At 40.0% G+C, this 18,532-nt stretch overlaps 1 protein-coding gene, 2 long non-coding RNA genes and 1 pseudogene across 3 annotated transcripts; 2 read left to right on the top strand and 2 right to left on the bottom strand.

Annotated features, from left to right (window-relative positions):
- The first annotated feature begins 3,647 nt into the window (after positions 1-3,647).
- LOC148297395 (uncharacterized) lies at positions 3,648-4,651 on the top strand. The gene is made up of 3 exons (XR_015833062.1): positions 3,648-3,880; positions 3,943-4,029; positions 4,131-4,651. It is a non-coding gene; the product is annotated as an uncharacterized LOC148297395 (long non-coding RNA).
- Positions 4,652-4,787: 136 nt separating this feature from the next.
- Positions 4,788-5,614, bottom strand: LOC148297394 (uncharacterized). The gene is made up of 2 exons (XR_015833061.1): positions 5,238-5,614; positions 4,788-5,158 (listed from the first exon to the last, which is right to left on the bottom strand). It is a non-coding gene; the product is annotated as an uncharacterized LOC148297394 (long non-coding RNA).
- Positions 5,615-6,180: 566 nt separating this feature from the next.
- On the top strand, positions 6,181-7,290 carry LOC110760798 (MADS-box transcription factor PHERES 1-like; annotated as a pseudogene).
- Positions 7,291-16,623: 9,333 nt separating this feature from the next.
- On the bottom strand, positions 16,624-17,889 carry LOC110744242 (uncharacterized). Its single transcript, XM_088246782.1, has 3 exons — positions 17,599-17,889; positions 17,196-17,490; positions 16,624-17,153 (listed from the first exon to the last, which is right to left on the bottom strand). The coding sequence occupies exons 1-3, from the start codon at positions 17,887-17,889 to the stop codon at positions 16,624-16,626; spliced, it is 1,116 nt and encodes a 371-aa protein (XP_088102908.1).
- Positions 17,890-18,532: the final 643 nt, after the last annotated feature.

The raw sequence follows: 18,532 nt of genomic DNA, 5'->3' as shown, positions 1-18,532 counted from the left end.
TTAACTCTAAAGTGAAACCGATTTTTGGCCTAAAAAAAAAAAAAGCAATTCCAAATAAGGCCTAGTGTTTATGAAAAACCCCCTTCCCTTTACAATTTAGACTAGGCTTAATTACTGTAGCACCCCCTGAAACTTCGGTCAAATCTCACTTAACCCCCCCAAAGTTAAAATGGCCCACTTTACCCCCTTGACCGTGGTTTTGTGTTCCATTTAACCCCCCACCGTCAACGCCATCCAAACGACCGTCAAAAAAGCTGACGTGGCAGGGGCATTATGGTCCAATCATCCACGGTGCCCAATTGCTGACCCTATTCAGCATCCTATGTGGCATAGTGGACCCCACATGCGTTGAAAATCCTAATCTAAGCGACTGAGTTTGTATAGTCTATTGACCCAAAAAAAAAAACAAATCGAGTTTGGCAAAAGAACCCCCTTTTCAGTCGATATAATTTGGGGATTAGGGTTAGGAACGTATAATCGAAGAGAGAGAGAGAGATTCGAAAATCTAAGAAGAAGCAAATATTGTAGATGAGTGAAATCTCTTATCAATCGATATAATTTGGGCATTAGGGTTTGGACTATATAATCGAAGAGAGAGAGAGAGATTCGAACATCTGAGATTGCAGAAGAGTGAAATCAGAACAATCGACATCTTGGGTACTGCGCGAATATTGGTAAAGGACAATGACGGTGCCGAGAGAGAAAGGAGGTTCTCAACCCGAGTATGGTAAGTGGCCCTTTGCTTTTGAAATGGATTCGACGAAAGCGATAGATTGTGTGGTCCAGGTTGAAACTTCTTTATTGTCTGCTTGCTTTGTTGGGTTTGATTAGCCTGGAATAAAAAAGTGTTGTGGTCCCCTATGCGTTGCTGTTATGTTTTGTTGTTTACTAGTAGTTTAAAGGTTGTTTTAGTGCTTTAAACATGTTAGGTGCGTTTGAATCTTGTTCCATGTCTGTTTTCTGGTAGTTTGGTGGTTGTGTTGTCCTTTTTAAACTATACATATGACTAGGCAGTGGTTAAATTATATTCCAAGCATGAGTAGGCAGTGGTTAAAGTATACATATGAGTAGGCAATGGTTGAACTATACATATGACTAGGCAGTGGTTAAAGTGTGTTTTTTTATGTTATGTTGTGCAGATGACAAAGCAATAGTCACCTTTGAAGTACACCATGGAGGTAGAATGGTAAAATCCCCAAATGTCAATGAATGGTGGTTTTATGTGGGGGGGTCTGTTGATTATTTGGACTGGTGTCTTCTGGACTACATAAATTTGCTAGAGATATAGGCGTATGCAAAAGAGCTTGGGCACCATGACCAAGTGGTTGTGACAGGGATACAAAATGGTAAAAAGGTGTGTATAGATAGTGATGCTCAGCTACTTGATTGGTGTCATTTGGTGCCTCCTAGCTTTCAAAGAGTCATTGTCATTTACTTGGAACACCCCACTGTTATTAATGTGGACGAATCTGCAGTGGCTTGGAGGGAGAGGGGTCCTATTGCAAGAAACCTAACTGCTGAATTTGAACAGCCTGGTTATGAGGGTATGTATGAGGAGGATGAGGAGGATGGCATTGCTGTTGATGAGGAGGAAGAGGGTGATGAAGGTATTATTCCTGTGGGTACAAATGTGGCTGAGGATAGGCATGAAGGCACCGTTCCTGAGGGTATAAATGTGGATGAGGATGGTGATGAAGGTACTGTTCCAGATGGGATCAACGTGGAGGATGAGACTATATATGAAGAGGGAGAGAATGACAACAGGGCTGAAAATGAGAGTGAAGACAGTGAACACAGTGAAGACAGTGACGACAGTGAACACAGTGAAGCCAGTGAAGACAGTGAATTTTATGATAGTGCGTATGAGCAAAGTGAAGATGAACAACGCTTGCTGGAGAAGGATGATAGAGCATTTGACAACTATGTTGACCACAACGCTCCAGATATTGATCCAGTTGCAGATGAAGGAGAGAAGTCAGATGATATGGCTGTAAGTGATGTTAATAGCTTGGATAGTAGCTCATGTGATGAGGTTGATTTGCGTATGAGAAAAAGGAAGAGGAAATTGCCCAAGTTTGAAGATTTTAGGCCTGAAACAGATTTGAATAACCCAATATTTAAGCTTGGTCTTAGATTTCCCAGTGTCTATGTATTTAGGAAAGCAGTGAGAAACTATTCAGTGTTCAACAGAAGGAAGATTAAGTTCTCCAAGAATGATAAAGATAAGGTTAGAGCAGTTTGTGATGGGATCAAGAATGGAAAATGTCCATGGTGTGTTTATGCTTCAGCTGTAAATGGAAGTAGCATGGTTCAAATTAAGAGTTATGAAGAGGAGCACACTTGTGGGACTGTTGAACGCAATGTCCATGCTAACTCATCATGGTTAGCAGAGCGATATGCTACATAGTTGTCTAGAATAATCAATTGGGATATAGGAGCTTTTAAGGAAAGGGTGAATGAAGATCTATGTGTCATAGCTTCAAGATCACAAATATACAGAGCAAGGCAAAAGGCAACTGCTGTAAGTGAGGGCACTTACACAAAACAGTTTGAGAGTCTTTGGGATTATGTTGAGGAGCTAAAAAGGACAAATGTGGGAACTACTGTCAAGATTAAGTCCAATTTGGAGGGTGACAAATCCAGATTTGAAAGGATTTATATATGCTTGGCAGCTACAAAGCAAGGATTTATTGATGCTTTGAGGCCAGTTGTTGGTTTGGATGCTTGTCACATCAAAGGGCAACACCCTGGGCAATTACTATCTGCTGTCGGTGTTGATCCTAACAACGGCATGTATCCAATAGCTTATGCAGTGGCAGAGGCTGAGAATTATGCAACTTGGACTTGGTTTTTAGAACTTTTAGCTGTTGATCTTGGCATTGAAAATAGCAATGGATATGTGTTCATTACAGATAGACAAAAGGGCTTAATTGATGCAGTGGGTGACATGTTCCCAAACTCTGAGCATAGGTATTGCCTTAAACATCTGCATGCCAATTTTATACTTGCTGGGCATAGAGGATTAGTTTTGAAACAACACATGGAGGGTGCTGCAAGAAGTACAACTGTACCTTGGTTTCAAGCTGAGATGAAAAAGCTCCAAGATTTGTCAGGACCAGCTTTTGATTGGTTGTCACGGCTTGATCCAATGCAATGGTGTAGATCTCACTTCAGAACACACTCAAAGTGTGACATTCTCTTGAATAACATGTGTGAGGCATTCAACGGTTCTATCCTTGATGCTAGAGACAAGCCTATTATAACATTGCTTGAGAGGATCAGGTATTACATCATGTTGTTGATGGCAACTAGACGAGAAGCTATGGAGAAATGGCATCATGATGTGGGGCCAAGAGTGTTTGCAACTCTGGAGAAGCTTAAGAAGCAGTCAGCCTGGTGCATTCCAAGGCTTGCTGGGGAGAGCAAATATGAGGTCAAGTGTTTTGGAGGCACTCAGGTGGTTGTTGATTTGAGGAACAGAAGTTGTTCATGTAGGCAATGGGATCTAACTGGGATCCCATGTAAGCATGCTTGTGCTGCCATTGGGCAGTTAAATGGAAATCACATTAGCTATGTCCATGATTATTACAAAAAAGAGGCCTTCATGAAAGCCTACAAACCCATGGTTCATCCAATGCCAAGCCAAGACCTGTGGCCTAAAACAAATTTCCCACCTTTGCTGCCACCTAAATTTCATAAGCAGCCAGGGAGGCCAAAGAAATCTAGGATAAGCTCAGCCAGTGAACCATCTTCAAGCCCTAATCCTAAAGCTAAACACTTGCCAAGGTATAATTTGGAAATCAAATGTCCCATATGTAAGCAAGCAGGGCATAATAAGAGGAAATGTCCAAGGGTAAATGAAGCAGGGAGTAGCAGCCAGGTATATTCAACAGCATGTGATTTTAAAAGTTTATGGATTTCCCAGTGATGTTTGTTTGCCAGGTACCATCACAAAGGCAAAAGAAGATAGCACATCAAGGCAAGAGATCAAGTCAAAGAGTTACAAGACAATCAAGGCAGAAACAACCAGTAAGTTGGGATACGTTTATTCAATTAACATTATGGAACTCTTCATTTGTACATATTAATCCAAAAGCAGCCATGTTAATCTAACTCTGTTATGTTTTCAGTTCATATCAAAGGCTAAAAAAAGGACCAATCATGACCAAGCTCCTCAACCATCTCATCAACCACCTCAACCATCTCACCAACCAGCTCAACCATCTCAACCATCTCAGTCTAACCAAGCTCAACAACCATCTCCTCAACCAGCTCAACCATGTCAAGCATCTCAGTTTGAACAACCATCTCAAGCTTCTCAGTTTGAACAAGCGTCTGAAGCTGCTTTGTTTGAACAAGCCTCCCAGTCTGAACAACCAAATTCATCTCGGCCTTTACAAGCTTCCCCACAAAGGAAAGTTAGGCTTAAGTCTCCAGCTAAGAGGAAAGCCTTCCTGGGAAGGTTTAAGCCATGGAGATATTGAAAAACTCACCTTTGTTTTGATGTTTTGCTGTGTGTTGGTAGACGCATATGTTATTGGGTAGAAATGTCTGTTTGGTATTTTATTGTCTACTCTTTTTTTGGGTTCAAACTATTTGGCATTTCCATGGATTAAACAGGTGCATATGAGGTCTTTTGTAACATGTGCTTAGAAAGTATTTTGAGTTATGTGCCTAAAATATATGTTCAAGACTCTGTACAATTTATGTATTAATCAATGGCACTTTAAAAGCTCTTAAATGTTTGCAGAATTAGTGGTGCTTACAAAAGTCTCTAGTCTTAACCATTACAAAAGGGCTTTGAAACCATTACATTTGCAAAATGCTACAGCCATTACATAAGGCTCTCATCTCCAACTTGCCATTCAACTACGTACATTACACAACCTTACCTAACTTTCAAACATACCACATTGCCTAACTTTCAAACATACTAATTGCCTAACTTACATTACCCAACATTGCCAAACCAAACCATAAACACAAAGGCCCAAGAAATAAACAGAGCAATCCACAACTTCTTCTCTCTTGCTCTCGCACGCACAATCTGATCTTCAACTTCTCTCTTTGTCCTCAGCAGCCAAGCCATCAGAGCTCTCTCACGGCGAGGCATTTCAATATCAACCCATACAAAAAACCCACAACCGTTTTTCCCCCTCTGCATTCAAACAACAATTCCATCACATTCTCAAAAAAATTTGTCCACTTTTCGATAAACTAGCAAATCCAAAACCTACCTCTGACTTTGGACACACAAAGAACCTCCGAAGTGGGTTGGACTATGTCCAAGAAGTCTGCAGCCGAGCAAGCCTCCCACAATAGCAATGAGGTGCTGCAACGGCCAGCTCTTCTCGTCCTGGAGGTTCTTTCCTCATCTTCACACCCTCTAATCGAAGAAAGATGGAGAGATTTTTCTCTGGGGAACCCTAAATCCTTAAAATGGTGGCAAGTAATTTTTCTGGGTTTACCAACCCTATTATCGAAGAAGAAGAGGGGAGATTGTTATTTGGGGTCCGCTCCTTAAGTCTCCACCTTAGATTAGGATTTTCAACACATGTGGGGTCCACTATGCCACGTAGGATGCTGAATAGGGTTAGCAATTGGGCACCGTGGATGATTGGACCATAATGCCCCTACCACGTCAGCTTTTTTGACGGTCGTTTGGATGGCGTTGACGGTGGGGGGTTAAATGGAACACAAAACCACGGTCAAGGGGGTAAAGTGGGCCATTTTAACTTTGGGGGGGTTAAGTGAGATTTGACCGAAGTTTCAGGGGGTGCTACAATAATTAAGCCTTTAGACTATAACTTGTATTTTTTTTTTTAAAAGGTGAAGAATATATTCGACATGATTATGTTGTTTGACTAAGAAAATGTCAAAGATAGAAAAACAATAATGACGTTGTTTAGTAACATGCTATATATGGCTTGATTATATGTATGCCATTGAGGTGTGTTGGAATGGCATAAAATGGTAATACAGTAAAAGTGAATACTCTCCCTTCTAAGGGGATATAGAACATTAAAAGTGTTTGGATAACTTACCATCTCCAATTGTATTTATTTGGAAATCCCACCTTCAATATATCTATATATACCCCCTTGGTGGGTCTAGAATTTCAGTATATAGAAGAATTCAATAGATCGAGAGAGGTCGTCCAAAATATTTATAGCTTCAACCATGGCTAGGAATAAGGTCAAACTTGCATGGATAGTGAATGATGCTGCTAGAAAATCCAGCTTTAGAAAGAGGAAGGCATGCTTGTTAAAGAAAATGAGTGAGATAAACACCTTATGCAATGTTAGCGCCTTTATCATTGTTTATGGCCCTGATAGTGACGAGCCTACTGTGTGGCCTGATCGCCCACTGGTTGAACAATTGGTTGCAAGGTTTCAAAGCATACCGGAGCTCGAGCGGTGGAAGAAGATGATGAGCCAAGAGACTTACCTGAAGGATAGGGTAGCCAAAATGCAAGAGCAAATCAAGAAGATTTTAAAAAAGAACAATGAGCTGAACACAAATGAGATCTTGTACCAAAGTATTCAAAAAGGTAAGTCGTTGCTTGCATTTGAAGATAGCGATCTAACTGACTTGGTTTTGTCATTAGAGGACAGGATGAAAGAGATTCGAAAACGAATCAATTATTTTGAGAAACCTAATCCTAGTCATCCAGTAGGAATTCCTCCTGAGGAAAGTGGAGACCAGTCAGAAAACATGAGCCAAATTGAAGGCGATTTTACTGAGTGTTTGTTATGGTACAAAGATTTGGGGAAGCAAATTGGGAACACTAATGGCCCTACCAGCAGTGTTAGAAGTGACCTAGGGGTACCTTCAACTGCATATTTCGGTAGTTTAACTCAAGAAAATGAGATGGGGTTGCCCAATTGGAACTTTGGAGGCAGCAATTATGATGGAAGTGATTTAGGGTTGGCCATGCAAATTGACAACTCTGAAGGTCAAGGGTATGCTGGAAGTGATATGGGGATGTCTATGGTGAATTATGGAGGCATTACTAGTGGAATTGAGATGGGGTTTGGGATGTTCCCTTATAATGGGAATAATGTTGCAGGTAGAACCGAGGATACTGGATTGGCTACTGGCGGCAGCATGGCGGATAAAAGCGGTGCTGGGAGTCGTATAGAATTTCCTCCTGGATTTTTGGGAGGTAACAAGGATGGAAGTGATTCAGGGCTCCATCCTGGACTATTTGGAGGTAGCATTACTGGAAGTGATGCTGGGCTTCCCTATGATGTTAGCAAAAGTTGACAAAATCTATTTTCTTCTCCTTGAATTACAATATGCATCTACTGTGTTGTTGATTTAGATTTTCAATTTCTCTTTCGTAATGAGTTAATGCTATTTTCCTTTCGATTTTATGCAATTGTTTCGCTTCTTTTATCTTCGATTGTGCAACATATGCAAATATAATATACACAATTGTTATCTTTGGGCAACAACGTGGTGCCAAATTTATCCATTAACTTATGTGAACATAACAACAAATAAATAATTTTAAAAGTTCATATTCATAAAAGTTCTGTAATAGGTACCATTAGCTCTTCTCTTGGGGGTGTATGAGATTTTAAACAAATTTAAAGAAGTTTAAAGGATAAATTAAGCACCAACAAAAGTATTAGTGAAGAGTTTCGAGAATTGAAATTTAGGTGAAATATTTAGTTGATTTGGGATTATAACACATAATTTAAGAATTCTACAGCTCCTACCAATGGGGTCTTGTCCAATGTCAAAGAGTTTTGACTTGCAGACTTGTGGTCTTAGGTTCAAACCCCCATATCCATGGTACCTTGGTAATATGTGTTGGTGAGTAGAATATATCCTACTCTATTTGGGTTTTATTTATTTTTCCTTTTGTATAGATATTATGTAATTAGAATTCCACTTATTTCCTAATTAAACCCTACTAGGGTTTGTAACCTGTATTATAAATACCTCCTTTCGGAGAATGAAATATATCTGAAAATATTCTACCCATATTGTTTGACTTGGTATCAGAGCCTAGTTTCTGGTGACCTGTGTGTGTTGTGCCCACCCGTGTTCTACTGTGTGCCCTAATTTCTTTTAGGGTTCTTGTGTCTGTGCCTTTGCCGTGTTCCACTGTGTGCTCTGTCGTGTTTGTGCCTCTACTGTGTTCGTGCATCTGCCTCTACTGTGTTTGTGCCTTGTGCTCTGTCGTGTTCGTGCCTTTACTGCGTGCCTCTACTGTGTTCGTGCATCTGCCTCTACTGTGTTTGTGCCTCTGTTGTCTTCGTGCATCTACCATATTTGTGTATGTGCTGTGATCTGTTGTATACCCTGCGTGATTTGTTGAGTTTCTGCTACAATCATGGGTGATAATTCCATTGTTGGTGCTGCTGCTGCTTCTGCAAATTTGCGTGTTTCTGACTCTATTCCAGGTACTGGCTCTAATACTTGGATAATTGACACTGGTGCTTCTGATCATATGACTTATAATGCTAAATTTTTTGATGAGTTGTCTAGTAACACCCGTGACCCATACATAACTAGTGCTAATGGTTTGCCCTCTCCAATTACTGGCGAGGGCACCATTTCTCTCACCCCAACTCTGTCCTTGTCTCGTGCGTTATTAGTTCCCAATATCCATTGTAACTTGTTATCTGTTGGTCGCTTACTTGATACACTTAATGCTTTTGCTACTTTCTATCCTACCCATTGCTCTTTTCAGGATCTCAAGACTCACGAAGTGATTAGGCATGGTAAACGGATAGGGGGGTTGTATTATTTGACATTACCTTCTGCACCAGTTCGTGATCGTGTCGTAAATACTGTTCAACGTTGCAGTGTCAAAGACAAACAGCAAATTTGGTTATGGCATCGTCGCTTGGGACACCCGTCATTTGGCTACCTTAAGCGTCTGTTTCCATTTTTATTCCGCTCCTGTGATGAGTCTAGCTTCAAATGTGAGACTTGTGTAATGGCCAAGAGTCACCGTACTGTTTTTCCCTTAAGTAATAATAAAGCTGCCTTGCCTTTTGAGTTAGTCCATTCTGATGTATGGGGTCCTGCTCGTGTGACTTCAAATGGTTTCCGTTGGTTTGTTACGTTTATTGATGACTGCACTAGCTTAACATGGGTGTATTTGATGAAGAATAAACATGATGTTGCATCTATTCTCCCTGATTTTTGTGCCATGGTGTCTACTCAGTTTCATGCTCATGTTAAAGTTTTTCGGACCGATAATGGCGGTGAATATGTGAATCATACATTGAATCAGTTCTTTCGTGATCACAGTATCATTCACCAAACTACCACTACATTCACTCCTCAACAGAATGGCGTGTCTGAAAGGAAGAATCGTCAGTTACTTGAAGTTGCCCGCTCTCTTATGTTGGATATGTCTGTTCCCCATCATCTTTGGGGACATGGTGTCTTGGCCGCGGCCTACTTGATTAACCGTACTCCTAGTCGGGTTCTTGATTTCAAGACTCCACTTGATATGTTGTGTGCTCTTACTCCTCCGGTTTCGGTCTCTAAGTTACCTCTGAAGGTGTTTGGGTGTGTTGCGTATGTTCATGTCTACTCCCATCAACGGAGTAAACTTGATCCTTGTGCTCTCCGCTGCGTCTTCATTGGTTATTCTACTACTCAGAAGGGTTATAAGTGTTATCACCCGCCTACTCAGAAGGTACATGTCACTTTGGATGTTACTTTTCATGAAGAAGTACCCTACTATGTCTCTTTCTCCTCTTCAATTCAAGGGGAGAGAGGGAGTGAATTGAAGAGTTTCGGAGTGAAAAATATGGAAGTTTTTGGACCTGAAGAAGGAATTTCTGGCGAACAGGAAGCGACTGGTCGCAGGGAAGACGCGACCGGTCGCCAACGACTCTGTGATGAAAACGACCGGTCGCACATAGGAAGCGACCGGTCGCTCGCGTCAACGAGCGACAATAGTACCGATACGAGTGACGCGACCGGTCGCGAGGAAAGCCACGACTGGTCGCCAGACGAAATTGTTGGTGTTTTCGAGCCTCTCTCAGAAAGACATAACATTGATATTGGCGACTCTCGTACAGATGAAGAGCCTCTCTCAGAAGGACATAACAGTGATATTGGCGACTCTCGTACATATGAAATTGATAATAGACCCCCCTCTGCCCTGCCATTGCCTCAATCAAGTTGTGATAATGAGGTACTTTCTAGAGATGTGCCTACCTATTTTTTGCCCCCACGTACTACCCGTGGGAAACCTAAAGTGCAATATTCTCCTGATATACATGCCAAGTCTAAATATCCCATTAACCATTATATGTCAACTCATCGTTTATCTAAGTCATATGCATCATATTTGTGTCAATTATCTAGTGTATGTGTGCCAACTAAGTTGCAGGATGCTCTATCTGATCAAAACTGGGTAGATGCAATGCATGTTGAGATGGAAGCCTCGAACAAGAATGCTACTTGGGAGTTAGTTCCTTTACCAAAAGGAAAAAAGGGAGTTGGGTGCAGATGGGTGTTTACTTTGAAGCACAAGGCTGATGGTTCCATTGACCGTTACAAGGCAAGATTGGTAGCAAAAGGGTATACTCAGACATATGGAGTGGATTACACAGAGACTTTTGCTCCAGTAGCTAAGCTCAACACTGTACGCGTACTCTTATCCTTAGCTGCTAACCGTGACTGGCCGCTGCTACAATTTGATGTCAAAAATGCATTCCTCCATGGTGACCTCAAGGAAGAAATATATATGGATCCTTCGCCGGGTATCCCTGTGACTTCTAAGGAGGGTGTGGTGTGCAAGCTACGGAAATCCTTGTATGGATTAAAGCAGTCTCCAAGAGCGTGGTTTGGAAGATTTGCTGCATCCATGAAGTTTGGGTATGTGCAAAGTAACTCTGATCATACTTTGTTTCTGAAGCGTCATAAAGGTAAATTGACGGCTTTAATTATTTATGTTGATGATATGATTGTGACTGGAGATGATCATGTAGAGATACAGAGTCTTCAGAAGTATCTGGCTTCTAAGTTCGAGATGAAATCATTGGGTGATTTAAAGTATTTTCTTGGGATTGAAGTTGCCAGATCTAAACATGGTATTTTTCTATCCCAAAGAAAGTATGTTTTGGATTTACTTGCAGAAACTGGAATGTTGGATTGTAAACCAATTGATACCCCTAGTGAGCAGAATCATAAGTTGGGGATATATCCCGATCAAGTTCCGACTGATAAAGAACGTTATCAACGACTTGTGGGGAAATTGATTTATTTAGCTCATACCCGTCCGAACATTGCGTATGCTGTAAATATAGTGAGTCAGTTTATGCACTCTCCTAGTGTGGATCATATGGGGGCTGTGACTCGTATTTTAAGGTATCTGAAAGTAACTCCTGGAAAGGGGTTAAGTTTCTCCAAGTATGGCCATACGAATGTAGAAGGGTATACAGATGCTGATTGGGCAGGTTCAGCCACAGATAGGAGTTCGACATCTGGGTATTTTATGTTTGTGGGTGGCAATCTTGTTACGTGGAGGAGCAAGAAACAAAAGGTGGTGTCTAGATCTAGTGCTGAGGCTGAGTATCGGGGAATGGCCCATGGTGTATCTGAGTTACTATGGTTGAAGAGATTGTTGAAAGACCTTGGTTTTGGGCCTAATAAACCCATGGATTTATATTGTGACAATACGGCTGCGATTGCAATTGCTCATAATCCTGTACAACATGACCGTACAAAACATGTGGAGGTTGATCGAAATTTCATTAAAGAAAAGTTGGATGCGGAGATTGTGTCCTTCCCCTTCATCCGTTCAGAGTATCAGTTAGCTGATGTTCTTACGAAAGCTGTTTCTACAAGTATCTTTCTCAACTCGCTTGACAAGTTGAGCATGCGTGACGTCTTTGCTCCAACTTGAGGGGGAGTTTTGGCGAGTAGAATATATCCTACTCTATTTGGGTTTTATTTATTTTTCCTTTTGTATAGATATTATGTAATTAGGATTCCACTTATTTCCTAATTAAACCCTACTAGGGTTTGTAACCTGTATTTTAAATACCTCCTTTCGGAGAATGAAATATATCTGAAAATATTCTACCCATATTGTTTGACTATATGCGTGTGAAAAACCATCATCCCCTTAGTGAGAAATTATACAATGGTACGAAAGTACCACATGGCACCTGCCAGTGTTGATATGCACTAATCATATGAAGACACATGGCACTGTAACTATTAAAGGGAAACTAGCGTTTTCTTCTAAACAAAATGCTAACACTATCACTAGCACCGTCTCTCACTTTTTACCTCGATCACTAAATCAAATATAAAGTTTTATTAGATAAATTTCAACAATACAACTAAAACACAAGATAAAAAAGCAACAACCTACAAATTGTCCCTAGCATTATTGATAACTATAACACCGAGATCACTAAAACTAAAATTAAAGCATGATCTCAAGCTACGTGAATAAAACCCAAAACATCCAAAACTATAAACTAACCGATAAAGCCTAAATAAGCACCACAACCACCAAGTAAATCTGCGCCGTTGTCAAACCCACCACATCTACCCTTGAAGAAAATGTGGAATATGAGGCGAATATGAGAAACTTTTGTTCTCCAATTATCCAATTGATCATAATAGCAGACAAAAGTTCTAAACGGACAATGACGGGCAAAAACAACTAGACATATTGTAGGAAACTCCTTCAAATGTAGGATATAACTAGATTTAGAGAAAATGAAAAATTACTTGAACTCAAAATTAGCAAAGGCTGCAAAAGTGTGTGTCTACATGAGTATCTACTATAAAAAAAGAGTGGCAACAATCACTATTATTTGGTGACATTTGATAACTAATGCGGGAGTGACTAAAGACTTTAGTCACCAAAAATACCTTCTTGATTACTTGGTGTACTCGATGTTTCTCACTATGTTGCTTTATTTTACCAAATAAATCATCTGCAGACAAAAAAAATAAATCTATATATACAACAAGGCTTAAATGATAATTATTTAGTAAGTTAATACAACGCTAACAAGTCAGTTGGCCCCACAAAATTATGTATATGTTTGTACACTTTGATTTGGCTATAGGGAACAATAATATAATATATTTTTAAATATGTAGATTTTAGTATGAAGGTGTGAGATCATTTATCATATCTCATCTTGCATTATTTTAGTCTAATTGGTCTTTTGTCATATAATGGAACACACTGATTACAGACACAACGTTGTTAAAAGAAGAACAAAAGCTAATAAGTTAGTAAAAGTCTCCAAAAAGTTGCAGAGTTTCAGTCAAGGCATGGAGAAAATTCTTATTTATTTTTAAACTTTCTTTCCAGTTAGATTTAAACTTTAGTTTAACATAAGTTAGTTTAAACTTATTTAACTCAATAGTTTGTCACAGGTATAAAACAAAAAAATCAAAATTTGGTCGATGAAGGTGTGTTGTTTGAGGACATTTGTTCTCTTTTTAATCAGTTTACCAACATTGTGTGCCAGTATTAGCCCCATACTTGTAATCGCATGCACATGTACTGGCAAAGTTTACTTTATCTTGTTTCGAGTTAGCTATTTGGATGGAAGATGGTCCTATTTGGCTGTCTTCTATTTTAAACGATAATGTAATATTTTCTTAATTAATACAATTTAAAAGCTTCCTATAAAATAAAAAATTGTCAAGAATCAAGTTTTTTTTTTTTTTTGTCGACGTCAAGATTCAAGTCTAGACATTATGTATTTGTTCCAAAAACAAAGTTTAACTATGTAAATTCTACCAAAACTTCTGCGTTTTCAATGGGCTCAGGATTGCTAGGCCAAAAAAAAAGGTTGATCGCTGTGGTAACAAAAAGTATTCCTACCATGTAGCGGATAGGGTGCCCCTTCTATAGTGGGGGCACAGGGGGGGTATTTTGGTCTTCATAATTTGAAGAAGGCTTATTTACTGTAGCACCCCCTAAAACTTCGGTCAAATCTCACTTAACCCCCCCAAAGTTAAAATAGTCCACTTAACCCCCTTGACCGTGGTTCCCCCCCAACCGTTAACGTCATCCAAAAGACCGTTAAAAAGCTGACGTGGCAGGGGCATTATCGTAAAAGCACCCATGGTGGCCAATTGCTGACCGTAGTCAGCATCCTACGTGGCATAGTGGACCCTATAGGCGTTGAAAAACCTAATCTAAGTGCCTGAAGGGGTGAAGCGGACCCCAGATAACACCTCTCTCTTCTTCTTCGATAATAGGGTTTCTAAACCCAGAAAAATTACTTAACACTAGTTGAAGGATTTAAGGTTCCCAAGAGAAAAATCTCTCCATCTTTCTTCAATTAAAGGGTGTGAAGATGAGGAAAGAACCTCCACGAGGAGAGGAGCTGGGCGTTGCTGCACCTCAATGCTATTGTGGGAGGCTTGCTCGGCTGCAGACTTCTTGGACAGAGTCCAACCCACTTTAGAGATTCTTTGTGTGTCCAAAGTCAGAGGTAGGTTTTGGATTTGCTATTTTATCGAAAATTGTGAGAATGTGATGGAATTGTTGTTTGAATGAAGAGGGGGAAAAACGGTAGTAGGTTTTTTGTATGGGTTTATATTGAAATGCCTTCTCGTGAGAGAGCTCTGATGGCTTGGATGCTGAGGACAAAGAGAGAAGTTGAAGATTATATTGGGCGTGCGAGAGCTAGAGAGAAGAAGTTGTGGATTGCTCTGTTTATTTCTTGGGCCTTTGTGTTTATGGTTTGGTTTGGCAATGTTGTGTAATGTAAGTTAGGCAATTGTATGTTTGAAAGTTAGGCAATTGGTATGTTTGAAAGTTAGGTAATGTTGTGTAATGTACCTAGTTGAATGACAATTTAGGGAGATGAGAGTCTTATGTAATGGCTATAGCATTTTGCAAATGTAATGGTTTCAAAGCCCTTTTGTAATGGTGAAGACTAAACACTTTTGTAAGCACCACTAATTCTTGAAACCTTTAAGAGCTTTTCAACTGCCATTGATTAATAACTTGTACATAAATTGTCCATAGTCTTGTACATAAATTGTACATGGTCTTGCACATAACTCAAAAGACTTCCTAAGCACATGTTTAAACCATGGCAATGCCAAAACAAAATACAAAAGACCTCAATTGTACATAGACTGAATATGCACTTGTTTAATCCATGGCAATGCCAAATAGTTTGTACCCAAAAACAAAGTAGACAATAAAATACCAAAGAGACAGTTTCTACCCAAAAACATATGTGTTCACCAAGACACAACAAAACATTAAAACAGAGGACATATACAAAACATCAAAACATAGGACAGATTTTCAATATCTCCATGGCTTAAACTTTGCCAAGAAGGCTTTCCTCTTAGCTGGAGACTTAAACCTAACTTTCCTTGTGGTGAAGCTTGTAAAGGCCAAGACGAATTTGGTTCTTGAGACTGGGAGGCTTGTTCAAACAGAGCAGCTTGAGATGCTTGTTCAAACTGAGAAGCTTGAGATGCTTGTTCAAACTGAGAAGCTTGAGAGGCTTGTTCAAACTGAGAAGCTTGAGAGGCTTGTTCAAACTGAGAAGCTTTATAGGCTTGTTCAAACTGAGATGCCTGAGATGGTTGTTCAAACTAAGATGCTTGAGATGGTTGAGCTGGTTGGTGAGATGGTTGAGGAGCTTGGTTAGACTGAGAAGATGCTTGGTGATGATTGGTCCTTTTTTAGTCTTTGATATGATCTGAAAATTTTGGCAGAGTTAGATTAACATGCATGCTTTTGGATTAATATCTATAAATGTTACTTAAATAAAATAAACCCAACTTACTGGTTGTTTTTGCCTTGATTGTGTAGAAGATGATGCTTGTTTCTGTCTTGATTGTCTTGTAATTCTCTGAGTTGATGTGTTGTCTTCTTTTGCCTTGTGATGGTACCTGGCCAAAAAACATCACTGGGAAATCCATATCAGAATGCCAAACTTACAGAACTTTTAAAATCACATGCCTTGAATATATCTGGCTGCTACTCCCCGCTTCATTTACCCTTGGACATTTCCCCTTATTATGGCATGGTTGCTTACATATGGAAACACTTGATTTCCAAATTATACATTGGCAAGTGTTTAGCTTTAGGATTAGAGCTTGGAGATGGTTCACCAGCTGATCTTATCCTGGTTTTCTTTGGCCTCCCTGGCTGCTTATGAAACTTAGGTGGCAGCAAAGATGGGAAATTTGTTTTAGCCCACAAGTCTTGGCTTGGCATTGGATGAACCATGGGTTTGTAAGCTTTAATGAAGGCCTCTTTTTTGTAATAATCATGGACATAGCTGATGTGATTGCCATTTAACTGCCCAATGGCAACACAAGCATGCTTACATGGGATCCCAGTTAGATCCCATTGCCTACATGAACTTCTGTTTCTCCACACTTGAGTGCCTCCAAAACACTTAACCTCATATTTGCTCTCCCTAGCAAGCCTTGGAATGCACCAAGCTGACTACTTCTTAAGCTTTTCAAGAGTTGCAAAAACTCTTGGCCCCACATCATGAGCCCATTTCTCCATAGCTTCTCTTTTAGTTGCCATCAACAACATGATGTAATACCTGATCCTCTCAAGCAATGTTATAATAGACTTGTCTCTAGCATCAAGGATAGACTTGTTGAATGCCTCACACATGTTATTCAAGAGAATGTCACACTTTGAGTGTGTTTGAAGTGAGATCTACACCACTGCATTGGATCAAGCGTTGACAACCAATCAAAAGCTGGTCTTGACAAATCTTGGAGCTTTTTCATCTTTGCTTGAAACCAAGGTATAGTTGTAATTCTTGCAACAGCCTCCATATGTTGTTTCAGAACTAATCCTCTATGGCCAGCAAGTATAAAATTGGCATGCAGATGTTTAAGGCAATGTCTATGCTCAGAGTTTGGGAACATGTCACCCACTGCATCAATTAATCCCTTTTGTCTATCTGTAATGAACACATACCCATTGCTATTTTCAATGCCAAGATCAACAGCTAAGAGTTCCAAAAACCAAGTCCAAGTTGCATAATTCTCAGCCTCTGCCACTGCATAAGCTATTGGATACATGCCATTGTTAGGATCAACACCAACAACAGATAGTAATTGCCCAGGGTGTTGCCCTTTGATGTGACAAGCATCCAAACCAACAACTGGCCTCAAAGCATCAATAAATCCTTTCTTTGTAGCTGCCAAGCATATATAAATCCTTTCAAATCAAGATTTGTCACCCTCCAAATTGGACTTAATCTTTACAGTAGTTCTCACATTTGTCATTTTCAGCACCTCAACATAATCCCAAAGAGTCTCAAACTGTTTTCTGTAAGTCCCCTCACTTACAACAGTTGCCTTTTGCCTTGCTCTGTATATCTGTGATCTTGAAGCTATGACACATAGATCTTCATTCACCCTTTCCTTAAAAGCTACTACATCCCAATTTATTATTCTAGAAAGCTGTGTAGCATATCTCTCTGCTAACCATGATGAGTTAGCATGGACATTGCGTTCAACAATCCCACAAGTGTGCTATTCTTCATAACTCTTAATTTGAACCATGCTACTTCCATTTACAACTGAAGCATAAACAAACCATGGACATTCTCCACTCTTGATCCCATCACAAACTGCTCTAACCTTATCTTTATCATTCTTGGAGAACTTAATCTTCCTTCTGTTGAATACTGAATAATTTCTCACTGCTTTCCTAAATACATAGACAATGGGAAATCTTAGACCAAGCTTAAAGATTGGGTTATTCAAATCTGTTTCAAGCCTAAAATCTTCAAACTTCGGCAGTTTCCTCTTCCTTTTTCTCATAGGCAAATCAACCTCATCACATGAGCTACTATCCAAGCTATTAACATCACTTACAACCATATCATCTGATTTCTCTCCTTCATCTGCATTGTGGATCAATAACTTCATCTGCATTGTGGATCAATATCTGGAGCATTGTGGTCAACATAGTTGTCAAATGCTCTATCATCCTTCTCCAGCAAGCACTGTTCATCTTCACTTTGCTCATAAGCACTGTCATAAAATTCAAGGTCTTCACTATCTTCACTGTCTTCATTGTCTTCATTGTCTTCACTGTCTTCACTATCATTTTCAGCCCTTTTGTCATTCTCTCCCTCTTCATATACAGTCTCATCTTCCACATTTATACCATCCGGAATAGTACCTTCATCACCCTCCTCATCCATATTTATACCCTCAGGAACAGTGCCTTCATCACCCTCTTCAACCACATAACTGCCCAATGGAACAGCACCTTCATGCCTATCCTCACCCACATTTGTACCCTTAGGAATAGTACCTTCATCACCCTCTTCCTCCACATGTATAGCCTCAAGAACAGTACTGTTTGCGCCTAATAAATCTCGGCCGATGAAGCTGACCGAAGGAACTTCCTCTCGGCCCCAACGCCTACCCACGATCGAGCATTGCAACTCGTTGTTCGCTTTCTTTCGTTAAAGGCAAACGCGGGCTGTGAAGGCAAAGCCATCACGGCCTTGGTGATCTCGACCGAGGCCGAAGGGAGTGATAATTCCTCTGATACACGGCCAAG

This window comes from Prunus avium, chromosome 1, assembly GCF_965620075.1.
Source record: "Prunus avium chromosome 1, drPruAviu1.hap1.1, whole genome shotgun sequence".
Taxonomy (NCBI): Eukaryota; Viridiplantae; Streptophyta; class Magnoliopsida; order Rosales; family Rosaceae; genus Prunus; species Prunus avium.
This window is presented reverse-complemented; position numbering and strand designations above follow the sequence as displayed.

Excerpts from the sequence above, each read along its gene's own strand:
- LOC110744242 (XM_088246782.1), bottom strand. The coding sequence starts at position 17,889 with ATGAAGTTATTGATCCACAATGCAGATGAAGGAGAGAAATCAGATGAT. Across the intron at positions 17,491-17,598 it reads CCAAGAATGATAAAGATAAG|CACACTTGTGGGATTGTTGA; the intron begins GTTAGAGCAGTT and ends TATGAAGAATAG. Across the intron at positions 17,154-17,195 it reads GATTAAGTCCAATTTGGAGG|CTACAAAGAAAGGATTTATT; the intron begins GTGACAAATCTT and ends TATGCTTGGCAG.